At 37.9% G+C, this 16,584-nt stretch overlaps 1 protein-coding gene across 2 annotated transcripts in view; it reads right to left on the bottom strand.

The window, feature by feature from the left end:
- LOC115213829 (WD repeat domain phosphoinositide-interacting protein 2) overlaps positions 1 to 16,584 on the bottom strand; it is a 91,554-nt gene that overhangs the window by 33,439 nt on the left and 41,531 nt on the right. For both annotated transcript variants that reach the window (XM_029782727.2, XM_029782728.2), the window contains exon 3: positions 1,004 to 1,170. In XM_029782727.2, the coding sequence (XP_029638587.1) occupies positions 1,004 to 1,170 (167 nt within the window). The remainder of the gene's footprint in view (positions 1 to 1,003; positions 1,171 to 16,584) is intronic.

Below are 16,584 nucleotides of genomic sequence, written 5' to 3'. Positions count from 1 at the left end.
ACACTCTACTGATTCTACCATTCCAGTGCCCTTAATAATAATATTTCGCAACTGAACAATTGTTATATTTTTATCAACTGTTTTTACGCCTATTTTTCTATGCTTGCATGGGTCAGATGAATATATTACTAAGGTATTGTTTTATAGGTGGATGCCCTTCCTGTTATGATTTGACCCTTATCAGTTTTTCAAGTAAAGGATCTTTTATTTCACATATCTTTGAAGGTGTGAAGGAAGCAGGTGATTTATTGAGAAGAGAACTGGTAACAACACTGCTAACGACTTACAACTTTCAGGGAGAGCAAACGTAAACACATACACACACACACACACACACATGCATATCGTCGCTGTTTTCATGACCACTTTTCCATGCTTGCATGGGTCAAATGGAATCTGTTGAGGTAGATTTTCTGTGGCCAGACGCACTTCTTTTTACCAACCTGCACTTGTTTCCAAGCAAAGAAATATTTTCCCATGGCCAAACAAACGACACCACTTGTATGCTGGTGATTCCTGTCTCCAGCTTTCACACAATATTAAACTAAAGAAGCACAAGCACGAACACACACACACAAAAACGTGTGTGTATAGATATATTTACACAATAAGCTTCTCTCAAGTTCCAGCTACCAAATTCATTCTCAAGGCTTTATTTGGTAAGCTCAGTTTTACAAAAGGCATTTGCCTGAGGTACCACACAGAGAGACTGAACCCCAAATCCTGTAGTTAGGAAACAAACTTTTTTTACCATGAAATGGGCTTCTTTCAATCTCTGTTCACCAAATCCACTCATATGGCTTTGGTTTAATCAGGACTACAGTAGAAGACACCTGCCCAAAGAGCCACTCAGTGGTTTAGGGTCGGCTGGAAAATGAACTTGTTAACCATGCAGCTTACCTACGCAAGTATGACTAGGTGCAGAATGCCAATCCCAATAAATAGATCGACAGCCTTTCATCAGGAAACATGGAAATCAACAAGCGACTAATGCCATACTTACATGCCGGTTTAGGCAAACTGCCAAAATAGAGCTGGAATAACTGTAATTGCAAATTTCTGCACTTTTTTTGAAGTGACATACTTTCAGTTTCCGTGGAGACTGTAAGCTGACAATGGCAACTAAGCTGCTGGAGAACAGCCGTTCCACTATACAAATATCTTCATTCACTGAAAGAAAAGAAATCCCAAAAAAAAAGAAAGAAAAATGAGGACACGAATTTCAATAAGACTGATGGACAGAAATGAAAAAGAAAAATTATCTCAATATACTTTAGACAGGATTTCAATTATTACTGAAAGACTGAAATAATAAATTCAATATACTTCAGACATATATACAAAATTTTCTCTGGAGAATTGAATTATGTTGTGAGTGAATTCTTTTTTATTCTGTCCCATTTTTTTTGCATTTATGTATATATGAATGCATTGGTTAGATGTAACAAAATGTATACAAATAGATGGATATCCACATACATGGATATGTGTGTGTCTGTGTTTATGCATGTGTGTTCATCGAGATCAATATCATTTTGAAAGACAAGCTACAGAAGCAGTAAATAAATAAATAAGAAGCTGAGAATTGTGGGACAAATGGCAGTTTTGATAATAGTGAGTTGATCATTACCATAATCATCATTTTCATGTTCGCTTTTAATGCTTGCATGGATTGGATCAGACAAAATTAAGTGAGGCAGATTTTCTATGGCCAAATGCTCTCCCTGTCACCAACATTCACCTGTTTCCATGCAAAGTAATATTCCCTCATATTTTTTATCTTTTACTTGTTTCAGTCATTAGACTGTGGCCATGCTGGATCACTATCTTGGAAGAATTTTTTTTAAGTGACTGTATCAGCCCCAGTACTTAATTTTTATAAAGCCTGGTACATATTCTATCAGTCTCATTTAACAAACTGTTAAGTTAGGGGAATGTAAACACACCAGCACTGGTTGTCAGTAGTGGTGGTGGTGGTGGTGGTGACAAACAGACACAAAGACACACACACACACACATCCAATGGACTTCTTTCAATTTCTATTTACCAACTCTACTTACAAGGCTTTGGTCAGCCCAAGGGCATAACAGAAGACACTAGCCCAAGGTGCCATGCAGTGGGACTGAACCCTAAATCATCTGATTGAGAAGCAAGCTTCTTACAACACAGCCATGCCTCCAGACATGTTTTTTGCAGAATACTAGAAATTAATGATACTACCCCTAGGACACTGACATGCATTTACAACTAGCATGCACTGTCATGACAGGAGACAAATATACATACACTGACAGATACAACAGGCTTTTTTCAGTTTCTGTCTTCCAAATTTGTTCACAAGGCTTTGGTTGGCCTGGTGCTACAGTAGTAGACACTTGCCCAAAGGTGCTATGCAGTGGGACTGAAACCAAAACCATGTGGTTATGAAGTAAATTTCTCAATAACACCCCATGCCTACACCTAGGTATTTACATACATATAATATACCAGACATATCTGCCACGACTCGCTGGGTTACAACCACCCCAAGTTGAAAATGTCGATGCATGGCGGGAAAAGAAAAAATACTATTTTGAACTTCATGCAATAAGATTCTTAAATAATTCAGTCCTCCTGCCTTTGGTGTGACAACACAAACGTGGCCAAGTGTTTCTTCTTTGAAAACGTTCAAATGACCTTCAACTTTTTCCTCGCTTTCTTTTTTGCTTATTCTTTGTTACTACTGTTGCAAGTGAAATACACATGGCTACTTCAGCATAAAGCAATGTTTCTGCAAAGTCATCATTGATACACAATGGAAAGAACTCTGTCGATGTTGTTCTGATGTCATTCATTGACAGCCATATATACATCCTCATTATTTCTTAGCAATATTCTTTGTTCATCAGGTAGATGACCTTGCAATCTTGCTATTGCAGGGGCTCTTTCGTGAGTCGAAGATCCTAAAATGGATGCAACTGTTTTGGATGTATCTCCAAGAAGTTAAGGAGATAGACAAAGAACATGCTGTCTCACTCCAGTTTAGAAATTACTGAATTTTCAAGATATACATTATTACAGGCTCTGCCTGTCACTGATTTTTTGTTTTTATGGGGTCAGTTTTAATTTGTAGGCTAGTTTATCAAATCCCTTGTATATCTAAGGCTGAGAGAACAGAGGGCAGTATCTGTTAGGGGTAGGGCTGAGGGAGCAGACAAACATCATAGTTGGTATAGTCATAAAAAATCAAGATTTATTAGAAGCAAAATCATGAGGTTTGGTAAAGGAAAACTTAAAACAAGATGTTAGCTGATAATTAAGGGGGTCACCCACTAGCAGACCATTGATAATGAAACAGGGAAAGTCTTATCATGTAGTACTACAGTACTATCATATAGTATTATATAGTATCTCAACAACTTAAAATAGTTAAAATTTAATTGCTTATTTATATATATATATATATATAGGTCAACAACAACTGTTGTTGAAGATAGTGCAAAGGTGAACAGACTACCTATGGTAAGATAGGAAATAAATCTAAGAGATCAATAATGGCAGATGGAAAGCATTCCATGATCAGTGTGTTTCAGATTAACTATCATTTTTTTTTTCATTTTTTATATATTACAGACATGATTCAGTTCTAATTTGCCATAGGACAATACATACGATTGGAATTTTTTCAGGAAAACTGAGAAGATTACCCATAAACCTTTATCAATGATTGCTTTCGATGCTTTGGTTTTAATAACTTCCCATTTCCATAACAAGCTTGTATATTGCTGAATTAGCACTTACCATATTTCTCAGAGGATAGCAATATTTTTTTTTTTAATTCTCTAATCAACATGAACAAGGTTTCAATTCTTAACTTCAGCATATTCACTTGACTTACATTTTTAATGTTAAAAGAAAAGGTTGATATATCACAGTTCCCATATCTTCTTCTTTCCTTTAGTCAATTAAGACCAATAACTGATTGATAAATACCTGTGACTGAAAAGTCAATTATCCTAGAGAGGGCACATATCCTAGTGGTTAGCATGTTGCACTCATGATCATGAGATATTGGGTTCAATTCCCAGACCAAGCAGTACATTTTGTTTTTGAGCAAAACATGTCATCTCACATTGTTCTGTGATCACTCTGACATCTGAGGTGCAACACACAATGCACCAGTACAGGCAACGTCAATTTGATGGAGGGAATGAGCGTAAGTGCAGCACAAACATTTGATAACTACGAGGGGCGTTCAATAAGTAATGCCCCTGACCCACTTCCCATAACAGTAGAGCAACGAAACTTGGCACAGTTATTAGTCTTTTTCTACATAGGAACCACCCAGAGTTACGCATTTCTCCCATTGTTTGATGCAGCTCTGGAGACCGTTTTTGTAGAAGACCCCAGCTTGGTCCTCAAACCTGAACGTGACTTCAGAAATCAAGGCTGCATCATCTGGGAAACGCTTTCCTTTCAAAAACAACTTCATGACTGGGAAGAGGTAAAAATCAGAGGGTGCAAGGTCAGGAAAGTAGGGGGGATGGGGGAGGAGTTCATAGCCATACGCCTGTGCTTCTGATTTGGCGACAAGCGAGTTGTGGACCAGAGCGTTGTCCTGCAGGAGGAGGATGCCTTTGCTGATCTTGCCCCGCCTCTTGATTTTGATAACTTCTCTTAATTTCCTCAAAAGTGAAGCATAATAGGCTCCTGCAATTGTGGTACCCTTTGCCAGGAAATCTGTCATCACTACTCCGTCCTGGTCCCAGAAGACTGTGAGCATGACCTTGCCAGCGGAGGGCTGCACCCTTGCCTTCTTTGGAGGGGGTGAGTCACGGTGCTTCCACTGCATTGACTGGGCTTTGGTCTCTGGATCATAGTGATGGACCCAGGTTTCATCCTGTGTAATCAGTCTTTTGAAAAATTTTGACTCATCTTCTTGGCACATCTCCAAATTCACCCTCGAGCACTCGACGCATTCTTGCTTCTGGAAAGACGTGAGCAACCTGGGAATCCATCTGGCAGACACCTTTTGCATATGCAAATGGTCATGAATGATAGTTTCCACAGACCTGGTACTAATCTTGACCTCATGGGCTATTTGGCGAATAGTTATGCGTCGATCTTCCAAAATGGCAGCCTCAACTTGACGGACAGATGCCTCATCAATGGCAAAAGGGGGCAACCAGATCTGGGAGCTGTTTCCACAGAGTTCCGACCATGTTTGAATTCATGATGCCAGCGTTTTACAAGGTCATATGATGGGGCATCATCACCATAAGTTACTTTCATTTCATCAAAAGTCTCCCGTGGTGTGCGTCCTTTCAAATACAAAAACCGGATCACTGCTCGACACTTAACAGGCTCCATTTCACACTTGACTCGGTTCAAACACCTGTAAATCAGAAACCACAATTAATTCAGAGCTGTAATTTGCCACTTACTCTATAGAGATATAAATGATTGCACATGCAAAATTTCAGCTAGATCAAACAACTGCAAGTGGGTCAGAGGCATTACTTATTGAACATCCCTCGTATAAACAACTCATCTGTGCAGGTTTCTTTCACTTGGAGAGAGAGGGAGAGAGAGAGAGAAAGCTCTGGTTGCTAACTGAGGTTAAAGCTCTCTGAATTTTCTCCATCCTATCCTTATTCTAAATTACACTCTCAGTATCCACTCCTTCTAGAGAACCACCAGGGTATTTGAGAAAATCTACTTTCCATGTAGCTGTAGACTTTATGGCTCCTGTGCATCTTCTATATGCAAACACTATTTTCTGTTAACCTTCCTATGATACCACTGCACCTCTTGTGTGTCCATAGCTTGCACTAAGTATACCATATGGAATTTCTGCCTACACCTTTTCTACAAATTGAACAGAGCCAATTACTTGAAGGGTGTAGGGCCCTGTCTGTTTTCTTATTTACTAGAACCTTAGTCTTTAAGTTAACTTTAAGCCCTTTAATTCCAGGTTTTGCTTCTTTTCTAGTTCTGATACAGAATCTGCTACAAGATCATCAGCAAATAGCAATTCCCAGCTAGTCTTGAATTTCTCTATTTTTGCCTGGAGAACAATGATGAATAGGAGGGGACTGAGAACTAAACACTGATGAATGCCTACCTGTACACTAAATTCATCATTATACTTGTGGTTAACTCTCACCTTACTAACAGAGCTTCTGTACATGGTATGCACAGCTTTCGCAAGCGACTTGTCTACCTCAAGCTTCTTCAGAGCCTACCATAATACAGAGCAGAGTAATTTCTTGAAGGCTTTCTCCAAGTCAACAAATGCCGGGTACATTGGTTTATTTTTAATCAGATACTTTACCTGCAGCTGTCTGACTATAAAGAAAATGTCAGTAGTGATTCTCCCTGGCACAAAGCCAAACTGCATTTCGTCTAATCTGATTCTGTTCCTAATTAATTAGGCAATAACTTTTATGACCTGGTCAGCAATCTGATGTCTGTAATTTATCCTATCTTAAGGCCTTGTAGTAGCTGACTATAATGCTGCCACACCTGTCATTGGGGATGACACTTTCTTGAATTACCTGATTAACTATACAGGTAACCAAACCATATACTATTGCACCAGACATATTAAGCAACTCACTGGTAACTCCCAATGGACCATGGGCTTTCCCTGTCTTCATATCCTTAATTGTATTATCTATCATGCTGTTGTCAACTCAACTTCTGTTGGGTTCCCATAGGCTCTCTTTCTCCCATTCATTCTTCACACTTAATAGCCTTCCATAGCAGCACTTCCAGGCCTTTCTTTTCAATGTGACTGAGTGCAAGCCTGCAATTGTCCTTCCATACACACTTCTCTCCCACAACATCTTGATTGTCTCTGACACTGTTGAGCAACCCAGAACACCTCAAGTCTCTAATGTTCATGCTGTAAGACACTGGCAAACCTATTCTTTTCTGCTTCTGACCTTGCTAGATAAATCTGTCACCTAGCTTCCCTCTTGGCTACCTTATATAGCTCTTTGCTGCATCCAGTCTCTCCAAGCCTGCCTCTTCACTTTTATGTTCCTATCTACCTCACTGTTCCAACACCCAGTCACTCTCGATCTGGCAGAGACTTTACCCTAGCCACACATTCAGTCTGTAGCCTTCAGAAGGTTGTCCTGTAAGAACTTCCAGTTGTCCTCTATGTTATATGTCACAACCTCCTCTTTCTCATCAAATGCTTTCATCAGAATTTCTCTAAATCTCTGACTGTTTGATGGATCTTTGAGCTTCCATAATTTCCTTTTCTAAACTGGTTTGCATTTCTGTGACCATCTATCCCTAGTGTGTGTGTGTACATGTATATGTGTGTATATATACACCCAGAACTAAGAGTTAAGGAGTGAAATTTAGAATTTCTCGGTTTTCTGTGAATTGATTTTGATATAACTTTTCCCAGCTGGTTTGCACACTACGGCAACACCATTATTATGTTTTCATTATTCTGTGTAACATCCTTTTCTTTTTTATTTCAGATTCTTCAGTTTTTAGCTTCACTGGGCCCAAAAGTACATGATGTTAGACATGAGTGGTGTTCTGTTTACTGATGAAACCAGGGCAACCCTTGACAAACCTGATGGTTGGGCAAATGGTTGGGTCTATTTTGGAGATGAGAGTCACCAATGTTTATAATGTCAACAACAGGATGGAGGAGTCATGCTGTGGGCTGGTATAATTGGGGCACAGACTTATTGGCCCAGTCAGGGTGCCTGAAGAGGTTAAAGTGACCACAGCCGCCTACAGCAATCTCCTGAAGGATGTCTTGGATTCCTGGCTAGATGACATACTGCTGTCACTTCTAAGGAATCTCATATTTTTGCCTGACAATGCTCCTTCCCACTCTGTCAGGACCACTCAAACATTCTTAAGATCTTACGGCATACAAGGTGAAAGATAGTGTAGCTGCTAGCATCTCTGGATCTCAACCTTATCGAAAATCTTTGGTCCGTCATTAAACAAGATGTTTATGCCACTGGATGCCAATTTACATCAAAAGATGTCTTATGGGTGACCATCAAAGCCGCAGCAGAGGCAGTTCAACCTGCTACTATTAAAGAATTGACAGATTCCATGACTGATAGGGTTTTTGAAGTTATCCGTCGAAATGGCGCTCCTGTGGCTAAATGATTCATTATGTCACTAAATGTTATAATATTATAGTTTTCTGTTAAATATATATTCAATGTATGCTTAATGTGTTATTACCCCTTCGTTTTCTGGAAAAAAAAGTCTAAATGGGCTATTTTCATTCAAAAGCTATTTGCGTGGTTCACCCCAAAACTGAAGAATCTGAAATAAAAAAGATAGGACATTACACAGAATAATGAAAACATAACAATGATGCTGCCAATAACGTGCAAACCAGGTGGGGAAAAGTTTTATCAAAATTGATTCACAGAAAACTAAGAAATCCTAAATTTCACTCCTAATCTATTAGCGTGGGTCTGAGTGTAAATGTGTACACACACACACATACACATCCAATAAATTCACATTGCCTGTACAGGTGTGCACAGTGTGCTACACCTCAGATGTCAAAGTGATCTCAGAACAATGTGAGATGAAAAGTATACGCACGTGTGTGTGTGTGTGTACACACACAGACACTCTTTTACTCTTTACTTGTTTCAGTCATTTGACTGCAGCCATGCTGGAGCACCACCTTTAATCGAGCAACTCAACCCCGAGACTAATTCTTTTGTAAGCCCAGTATTTATTCTATCAGTCTCTTTCGCCGAACCACTAAGTAACGGGGACATAAACACACCAGCATCGGTTGTCAAGCAATGCTAGGGGACAAACACAGACACACAAACACACACATATATATATATATATATATATATATATATACGACGGGCTTCTTTCAGTTTCCGTCTGCCAAATCCACTCACAAGGCTTTGGTCGGCCCGAGGCTAGAGTAGAAGACACCTGCCCAAGGTGCCATGCAGTGGGACTGAACCCGGAACCATGTGGTTGGTAGACAAGCTACTTACCACACAGCCACTCCTGCGCCTATAAACACACATACATATATAAATAAACTTATCTGAATAACAATAACTAGCACTTCTCTGAAAACGGTCATCTCTGAATCATTACCGATTCAACACTTGGTACATCAAATCTCTAATCTATTATGCAGGAAATGTAATCTTGTTAACTAATTCTCAAGAGGGATTTTGTGTGCACCACTTGAATACTAACAAGCCAAACACAACCTGTTATAATATCTTTTATCGTTTACTTGTTTCAGTCATTGGGCTGCGACCATGCTGGGGCACTATCTTGAAGGGTTGTAGTCAAACAAGTCAACTCTGTACTTCTTTGTTTTTTACATCTGATACGTAGTTTATCAGTCTCTTATGCTGAAATGTTAAGTTACAAGAACATAAACAAACCAGCATTGGTTGTCAAGTAGTGGTGGGGAGCAAACACAAATGTACACACACACACATAAATATATGGCCGATGCCAGCGCCGCCTTGACTGGCTTCTGTGCCAGTAGCACGTAAAAAGCACCAACCAATCATGGCCGCTGCCAGCCTCCCCTGGCACCTGTGCCGGTGGCATGTAAAAAGCACACACAACACTCATGGATTGGTTGGCATTAGAAAGGGCATCCAGCTGTAGAAACACTGCCAGATCAGACTGGAGCCTGGTACAGCCCCCTGGTTCCCAGACCCTGGTCGAACCGTCCAACCCGTGCTAGCATGGAAAACGGACATTAAACGATGATGATGACGGGATTTTTTCAGTTTCTGTCTACCAAATTAGCTCACAAGCCTTTGGTTGGACTAGGACTACAGTAGAAGAAACTTGCTCAAGGAGCTACACAGCAGGAGTGAACCCAGAACCCTGTGGTTTGAGAAGCAAACTTCTTACCACATAACTGTACTTGCACCTATATGTGTATGTTAGGAAAAAGAAAACAAGACTTACAGCACATCTTTTATATATTTGGCCTTACTCTTTACTCTTTTACTTGTTTCAGTCATTTGACTGCGGCCATGCTGGAGCACCGCCTTTAGTCGAGCAAATCAACCCCGGGACTTATTCTTTGTAAGCCCAGTACTTATTCTATCGGTCTCTTTTGCCAAACCGCTAAGTGACGGGGACGTAAACACACCAGCATCGGTTATCAAGCAATGCTAGGGGGACAAACACAGACACACAAACACATATATATATACATATATCCGACAGGCTTCTTTCAGTTTCCGTCTACCAAATCCACTCACAAGGCATTGGTCGGCCTGAGGCTATAGCAGAAGACACTTGCCCAAGATGCCACACAGTGGGACTGAACCCGGAACCATGTGGTTGATTAGCAAGCTACTTACCACACAGCCACTCCTGCGCTGTACTTTTGTATCTATTCATTTCCAAAGTTGGTATCCAAACACAGCTAATAATCCTTTCACAATTCATTATATTATTGTTTGTATACAACTGAAGTCATTAACATCAGGCTTAGAATTGCTTCCGTGCCAGTGACACATAGAAGGCACCATTTGAGTGTGATCGTTACCAGCGTCACCTTACTGGCACTTGTGCCCCGTGCTAGTAGGGTGCTAAGAGTACCATCCGAGCATGATCGTTGCCAGAGCAGCCAACTGGCTTTTGTGTCAGTGGCACATAAAAGGGCACCATTTGAGCATGATCCATGTTAGAAAGGGTTTTAATCAAAGAAATTTTAATTCTATTATTCTGTAAAATAATATTTAATTAGTTTAAATGTACACAAATGCATAAAAATAATTTTTAATTCTATTAGACATTCTAAAATACTATTAAATTACATTCAATTTTTAAAAAAGGAAAATCGGACAGAACTTATGGGATGACCTGATATATATACACACACACACACAACAAGCTTCTTTCAGTTTCCGTATACCAAATCCACTCTCATGGCTTTGGTTGGCCCAAGGCTATAGTAGAAGACATTTGCCCAAGGGGCCACGGAGTGGAACTGAACCTGGAATCATGTGGTTGGGAAGCAAGCTTTTTACCACACAGCCATACCTACATGCATATATGTGTGTGTGTGTGTGTGTGTGTGTGTGTGTGTGTGTGTGTGTGTGTGTGTGTGTGTGTGTGTGTGGTTTACTGCTCCATTTAGGTAAGATCAACAAAAAAATGTACACCATCTAGTGTGATATAAATGTACACAACATTTACTGAAAATTTTGGATCTGGGATTCAATAGTGTGATGGAATTCTTAGATCTAAAAATGTGAAATCTTTCAGCTAAGCATAAGTTGCATTTCTTTAATCTATTAACATATGACATGGATTCCTCTCTGATTCTCTACTTGATTATTTGTAGTGTGCAGTTGGTCTCCAAACTCCATACATGACTTAGTTGCTTTACTTTTGTCATATGCCAGAAAGAAGAAGTTATTTGCATAATGCCTTAGTATAACCCAGTGTAACTGAGTCGTGTATAATTACATTGGATTATGCAAAGGTAATTTCAAAAGACAATGTGCAAACCACCTAACTTCTTTCTGGCACATCAACAAAAGTAAAGCCACTGAGTTGGCTAGCCGTGTATGTGATTTGAAGACAAACTGCACACCACATAAAGGAGAAATCCATGCCATATATTAATGGATCTAAGAAATGCAACTTATGCAGAGCTGAAAAATTACATATTCTTTTTAGATCTGAAAATTCCACTGCACTACTGAATTCCAGATTTGAAATTTTCAGCAAAAGGAAACATATGAACAAATATCTTTTGGCAAACTGGAGGAAACCACTCTCTTCAGATTGGGTAGCTGTCTCACTGACCTTGGAACTTTCTCCATGGAATTATTTTACAACAACTAGCTTGATTACAGCTTTATGGTCAAAGGGGATGTAACTCTAATTTGTTCCTTGATTTTCCTTTTCCATTCACTCTTCCACTTTTTGCATCTACCTTCTTCTTGTGGTTTCTTTTGTACCAGTATTCAGTTTTGAAAACCAAATAAATCATGTGCTCAGAGCCTGAACTGCTTGGAGACATAAGATGTGCTTCACTCCACATCTCCAAAAGCAAGAAGCTATTAGTAGCTTGTATTTTTATACTGTGTACATTAAATGGTGTGTGTTTTCATAGTTCGTGAAGTGGAAAATAGCTTATCAGCAGTGCATGTAATTTATTTAGACTGAATTTATGTTTGAGCTTAGACACAATGAAAGAAAGAAGAAAAAGAGCACACACATACATACAAATGTATATGAATTCTTGAAGATACTTCAATAAAAAATGAATAAGATCTTTTAAAACTAAACATGAATTGAATTATTTTCTTAGAAATCTGCTGGATGAAGCAGTCTTTCAGCTTCTGGAATCTAGTTTATGTAAAGTATGTTTGTCTACATTTGAAAATATAATTACAGGGTGTGGAAAATAAACCCCTCCCAGATTTAACATTCTGGGTAAGGTTTTTAACAGCAAACACATGATGTGCACCAGTCCAGATCATAATGGTATACATGAGGAAAAAAAGGTAAAACATTAAGCTACATGAAGACACCATTACCACCTGCTTAACTTCCCTAGCATCACACCAATGTTTGTGTAAAATATGAGAGGTTTTTCTACCACAGCTTCTATAAATAAAATGTCTGCCTGTTAGGCAGCTGTTAAAAGTCTTGATCAAACACTACATAATTCACTTTCCTTTCTCATTAATTTTTCTCATTTAGCAGAGATTAATTATGACTTATTGAACTACTTCTGCTAATTAGATTATTTAGTTAATTAATTCTCATTATTTGAATATGGCTTATACTGGAGTACCAAACATTTTTTGTTGTTCTTTAGTGTATGGCTGTTGAAATTCTTTTCCAAGTTTCTGTCTCAGGTTGCATACTGCTGGTATGCTGTAAGGAAGACAGCAGATGAAAGACTGCTGGAGAATTAGTCAGACCATGCAAGAAAAATCTCAAGGAAGACACAGTGAAGGGTTGAGATGTGAAGAAAATTGCTAAAATAACACAACCCAGACTTGCATTAAAAAAATGGGTAAAAAACTGAATAATGAAGACAGACTTAAGAAGGTTATTAAAGCCACTTCATAATTAATGTAAAACTAATAATGACGATAATTAAGATTATAAAAGCCATTTCACAATGCTGAGTTTGAGAAAAAAATAAATTTATTCAATATTTCAGCTTTCAGAAGCCTTCCTTGTTCTCTGTGTTATTATCATCATGAAGAGTAAATTATGAAATAGAGTGGGGAAAGTGAAAGATATAGGGGTGGCCCAGGAAGAAGGAAATGATAAGTGGCAGTACAGGACAGGTGGAGAGTAACAGCAGATAGATCATAAAATAAGATGATGTGTTGAGTAGGAGAGAGAAAGACAGAGAGACAGACAAACAGACAGAAATGTACAGAGATGGAGGTAAGAGATATATAGTGGTATATATTAGCAAGCCGGATGAAATGCTTAGCGGTATTTCGTCTGTCGTTACGTTGTGAGTTCAAATTCCGCCAAGGTTGACTTTGCCTTTCATCCTTTCGGGGTCGATAAATTAAGTACCAGTTCCGCACTGGGGTCAATGTAATCGACTTAATACCTATGTCTGTCCTTGTTTATCCCCTCTGTGTTTGGCCCCTAGTGGGTAATAAAGAAATAGGTAACTATGTGTGTACAAAAGCAGGTATGTGAGGATGTTAATTATGAGGTGTTTCAGTTTTTATATCCATTTTTTAAAATCAAGTCTGGATTGAACATGCTTGTTATTTTAGCAATTGTAAGAGAGAGAGATAGCTGGAAGCATAAAGAGGAGTGATTGGTAGAATACGTAAGGGTGAGAAGATGCTAAAGCAAGTGTAGAATAGATAAGTACTGCTTGGACTGATCAAATTCTTAAATTCTAACTTCTTAATCAGAACATGGTAATTCCAGAAAACAAAAGTTGGCTATAAGAAATACAAAGCTTCAGCTAGTAATAAAGGAAAAAATGGGCAAACAGTTAGGGTGGCAGTAATTCATTTGTATGAGATGTAACTATATATTACAAGATGAAAATGCATCTTTACAGCTGTTTCAAAGATTTGACAAACTGTTGATGTTAATATGCATACTATGCAAGTCAATATACAAAATGAGGCAATATTATACAAAGCAAATAAGCAAAAATATTAAATTGCATGAAACTTGATATGTGAGTGTCTTCATGCAGGAATCATTGGACATTTTCTTCAGAAGGATGAAAGGTAAATAGCTTATTTACTCTGTGTGATATTACGACGTCATGTACACCTGTCTGGATAATATGCAATAATAACATCAATCACTCATTGAGTCTCTAAAACACCTGTAAATATATAGTTTGATCCTGTAATATATATATATATATATATATATATATATATATATATATAACATCTCACCTAAATGAATTCCTGCCAACTGTAATTGTTTGTCCATCATAAATTTAAAACAGTGAACTGGAATATTTGAAATGAGAAGTAAATAACAGCATTACTATGATGATATGGATAGAGTCTTTTGTTAGAACATTAAAAAGGAGAACGGGGGAGGGGCCTTCATAAAGCACCTGCTCTTAAAGGATCTCTCACTTAAATGAATCTGTCATGCATACAATTGGAAAAGGGTCTGAACATACATGACCTTTTGGACCCTTTTCTACACTATATGTACCCAATAAAATGAGCTTCTAATCATGAAAGAATTTGCACACTTGTAAACTGCCTGATGGAAAATGCTGATAAATGTTTTAGAGCCTAAATAGTGTATCTGTATCATATGTATAAAATGTCACATGGATAGCATCATCTGCCTGTTACATGAAAGATCATGTGACGATAGCTCATCAGTTGAAAAGCAATTCAGAAGGTACCAGAATAAAGAAGTTATGATTTTCTGTCAAAGACTATAAAAGAGTCAATAAGCTATATATTAAAGAAATAATATTTCTGGAGCCACAGTGATTAAAAACAGACCCTCTTGACTGTCAACAGTTCATAGCATAATTTGAATATTACAACACATATGACCTTACTTTATAGTCATCTCTGTGCATATCACAAGGATGGGTGCCATTTAAACAGTGTACTTAAAATTGCGAATATTCCAGTTGAAGATTAAAACTTATTTGAAACAAAATATTGAAAGAAACAATGAACCCTTCTCCAGTTTTGCAATGCTAAGTAGCTTTTCTTACCATTCTATTTACATAGTGAAATGTCAAGGTTTCAAGTAATTACAAAATCATGATAAAGAGTGCTGTCATATGACAAGTAACTTTGGAAGTTTTTGTCACTATATATTACATACAATAATTGTAATTCAACTTTTATGAAATTTCTTGGTGCTTATACAAAATGATAAAAATGATTATTAGTTTTTCATAAGAATAATATTTATTAGCTTAAAATAAAATTTAAAATAAATTTCTCACTTGTATATCTCTTCCTATATCTGCTCTTCCTCTGCTATGGCTCTTTCTCCCCAATTATTCTGCACCTCTTACATTAACTCTCTGTATCTCTCCTCCCCGTTTTTTCTATAGAAACCAACCAATCAACCAACATTTAAACCAGCTATTATTACATAGATATTGCATGTTTTCTTACAGATCTTCATTGCTCCATTGATGTAGTGCTTATTTCTAGTTTACAAGCCATTGAGCGGAACAAAAATAGATCTTCCTTCATCTAGGATGGAGCTTTTCCTGTAGGAGGAAATGAATCCAAGACTGCAGAATCTGTGAAAAACTTCTCAATGCTGCAATGCTGCTACTGGTACTACTGTTGTTTACTGCAGTGAACTTTTCTTATTCTGTGCTACTTGTATTTAGTTAACCAAACTTGAGATAATTAATACTTAGGTGTTCTGTCCAAAGACAACATATACTGTAACAGGGTATAAACTACTGAGCCATCAACTGACTGACTGCTTCTCTACCAGTTCAGTCATCTTTGGTTATTCATAAGAGCCAGTTCCATTTAATAATAATAATAATCCTTTCTACAACAGCCACAAAACCTGAGATTTTTAAGTGAGGAGAACCAGTCAATTATATTGATTCCAGTGTTCAAAGGGTCCTTTTTTTAATCAACCCCGAGAAGATGAATTTGAACTCAGAACACAGAGATGGACAAAATGCCTAAGAGTATCTTGTCTGATATATAATGATTCTGCCAGCTCGCCACCTTAATTGATTGATTAATTAATTAATTGATTGATTAATAATAATCCTTTTTAATTTTGACACAAGGCCAGCAATTTCGAGAAGTACTGGAATCAATTTGTTTGACTATAAATAGTCCGACCCATGCCAGCATGGAAGGCAGACGTTAAACGATGATGATGATGATGATATATCTTTTATTTTATACTTGTTTCAAGTCATTAGACTGTGACCATGCTGGGGCAAACAAGTTCTGTAGCACAAGTGTTAAAGCTTCGTCTGTTAGAGTCTGTGATCCAGGGTCAAATCCTGGCTCTGGCTAAGGATATAAACATCAAAGAAATCCCCATTTCCCCATGAGAAATACACAGTTGAATAACCATTGATGGACACATTTGATCAAGAGAGGTCAAACAAC

This window comes from Octopus sinensis, linkage group LG7 (genome assembly GCF_006345805.1).
Source record: "Octopus sinensis linkage group LG7, ASM634580v1, whole genome shotgun sequence".
In the NCBI taxonomy this organism is placed as follows: Eukaryota; Metazoa; Mollusca; class Cephalopoda; order Octopoda; family Octopodidae; genus Octopus; species Octopus sinensis.
Note: the sequence above shows the minus strand (reverse complement) of the source record. Positions and strands in the feature narration are given on the sequence as shown.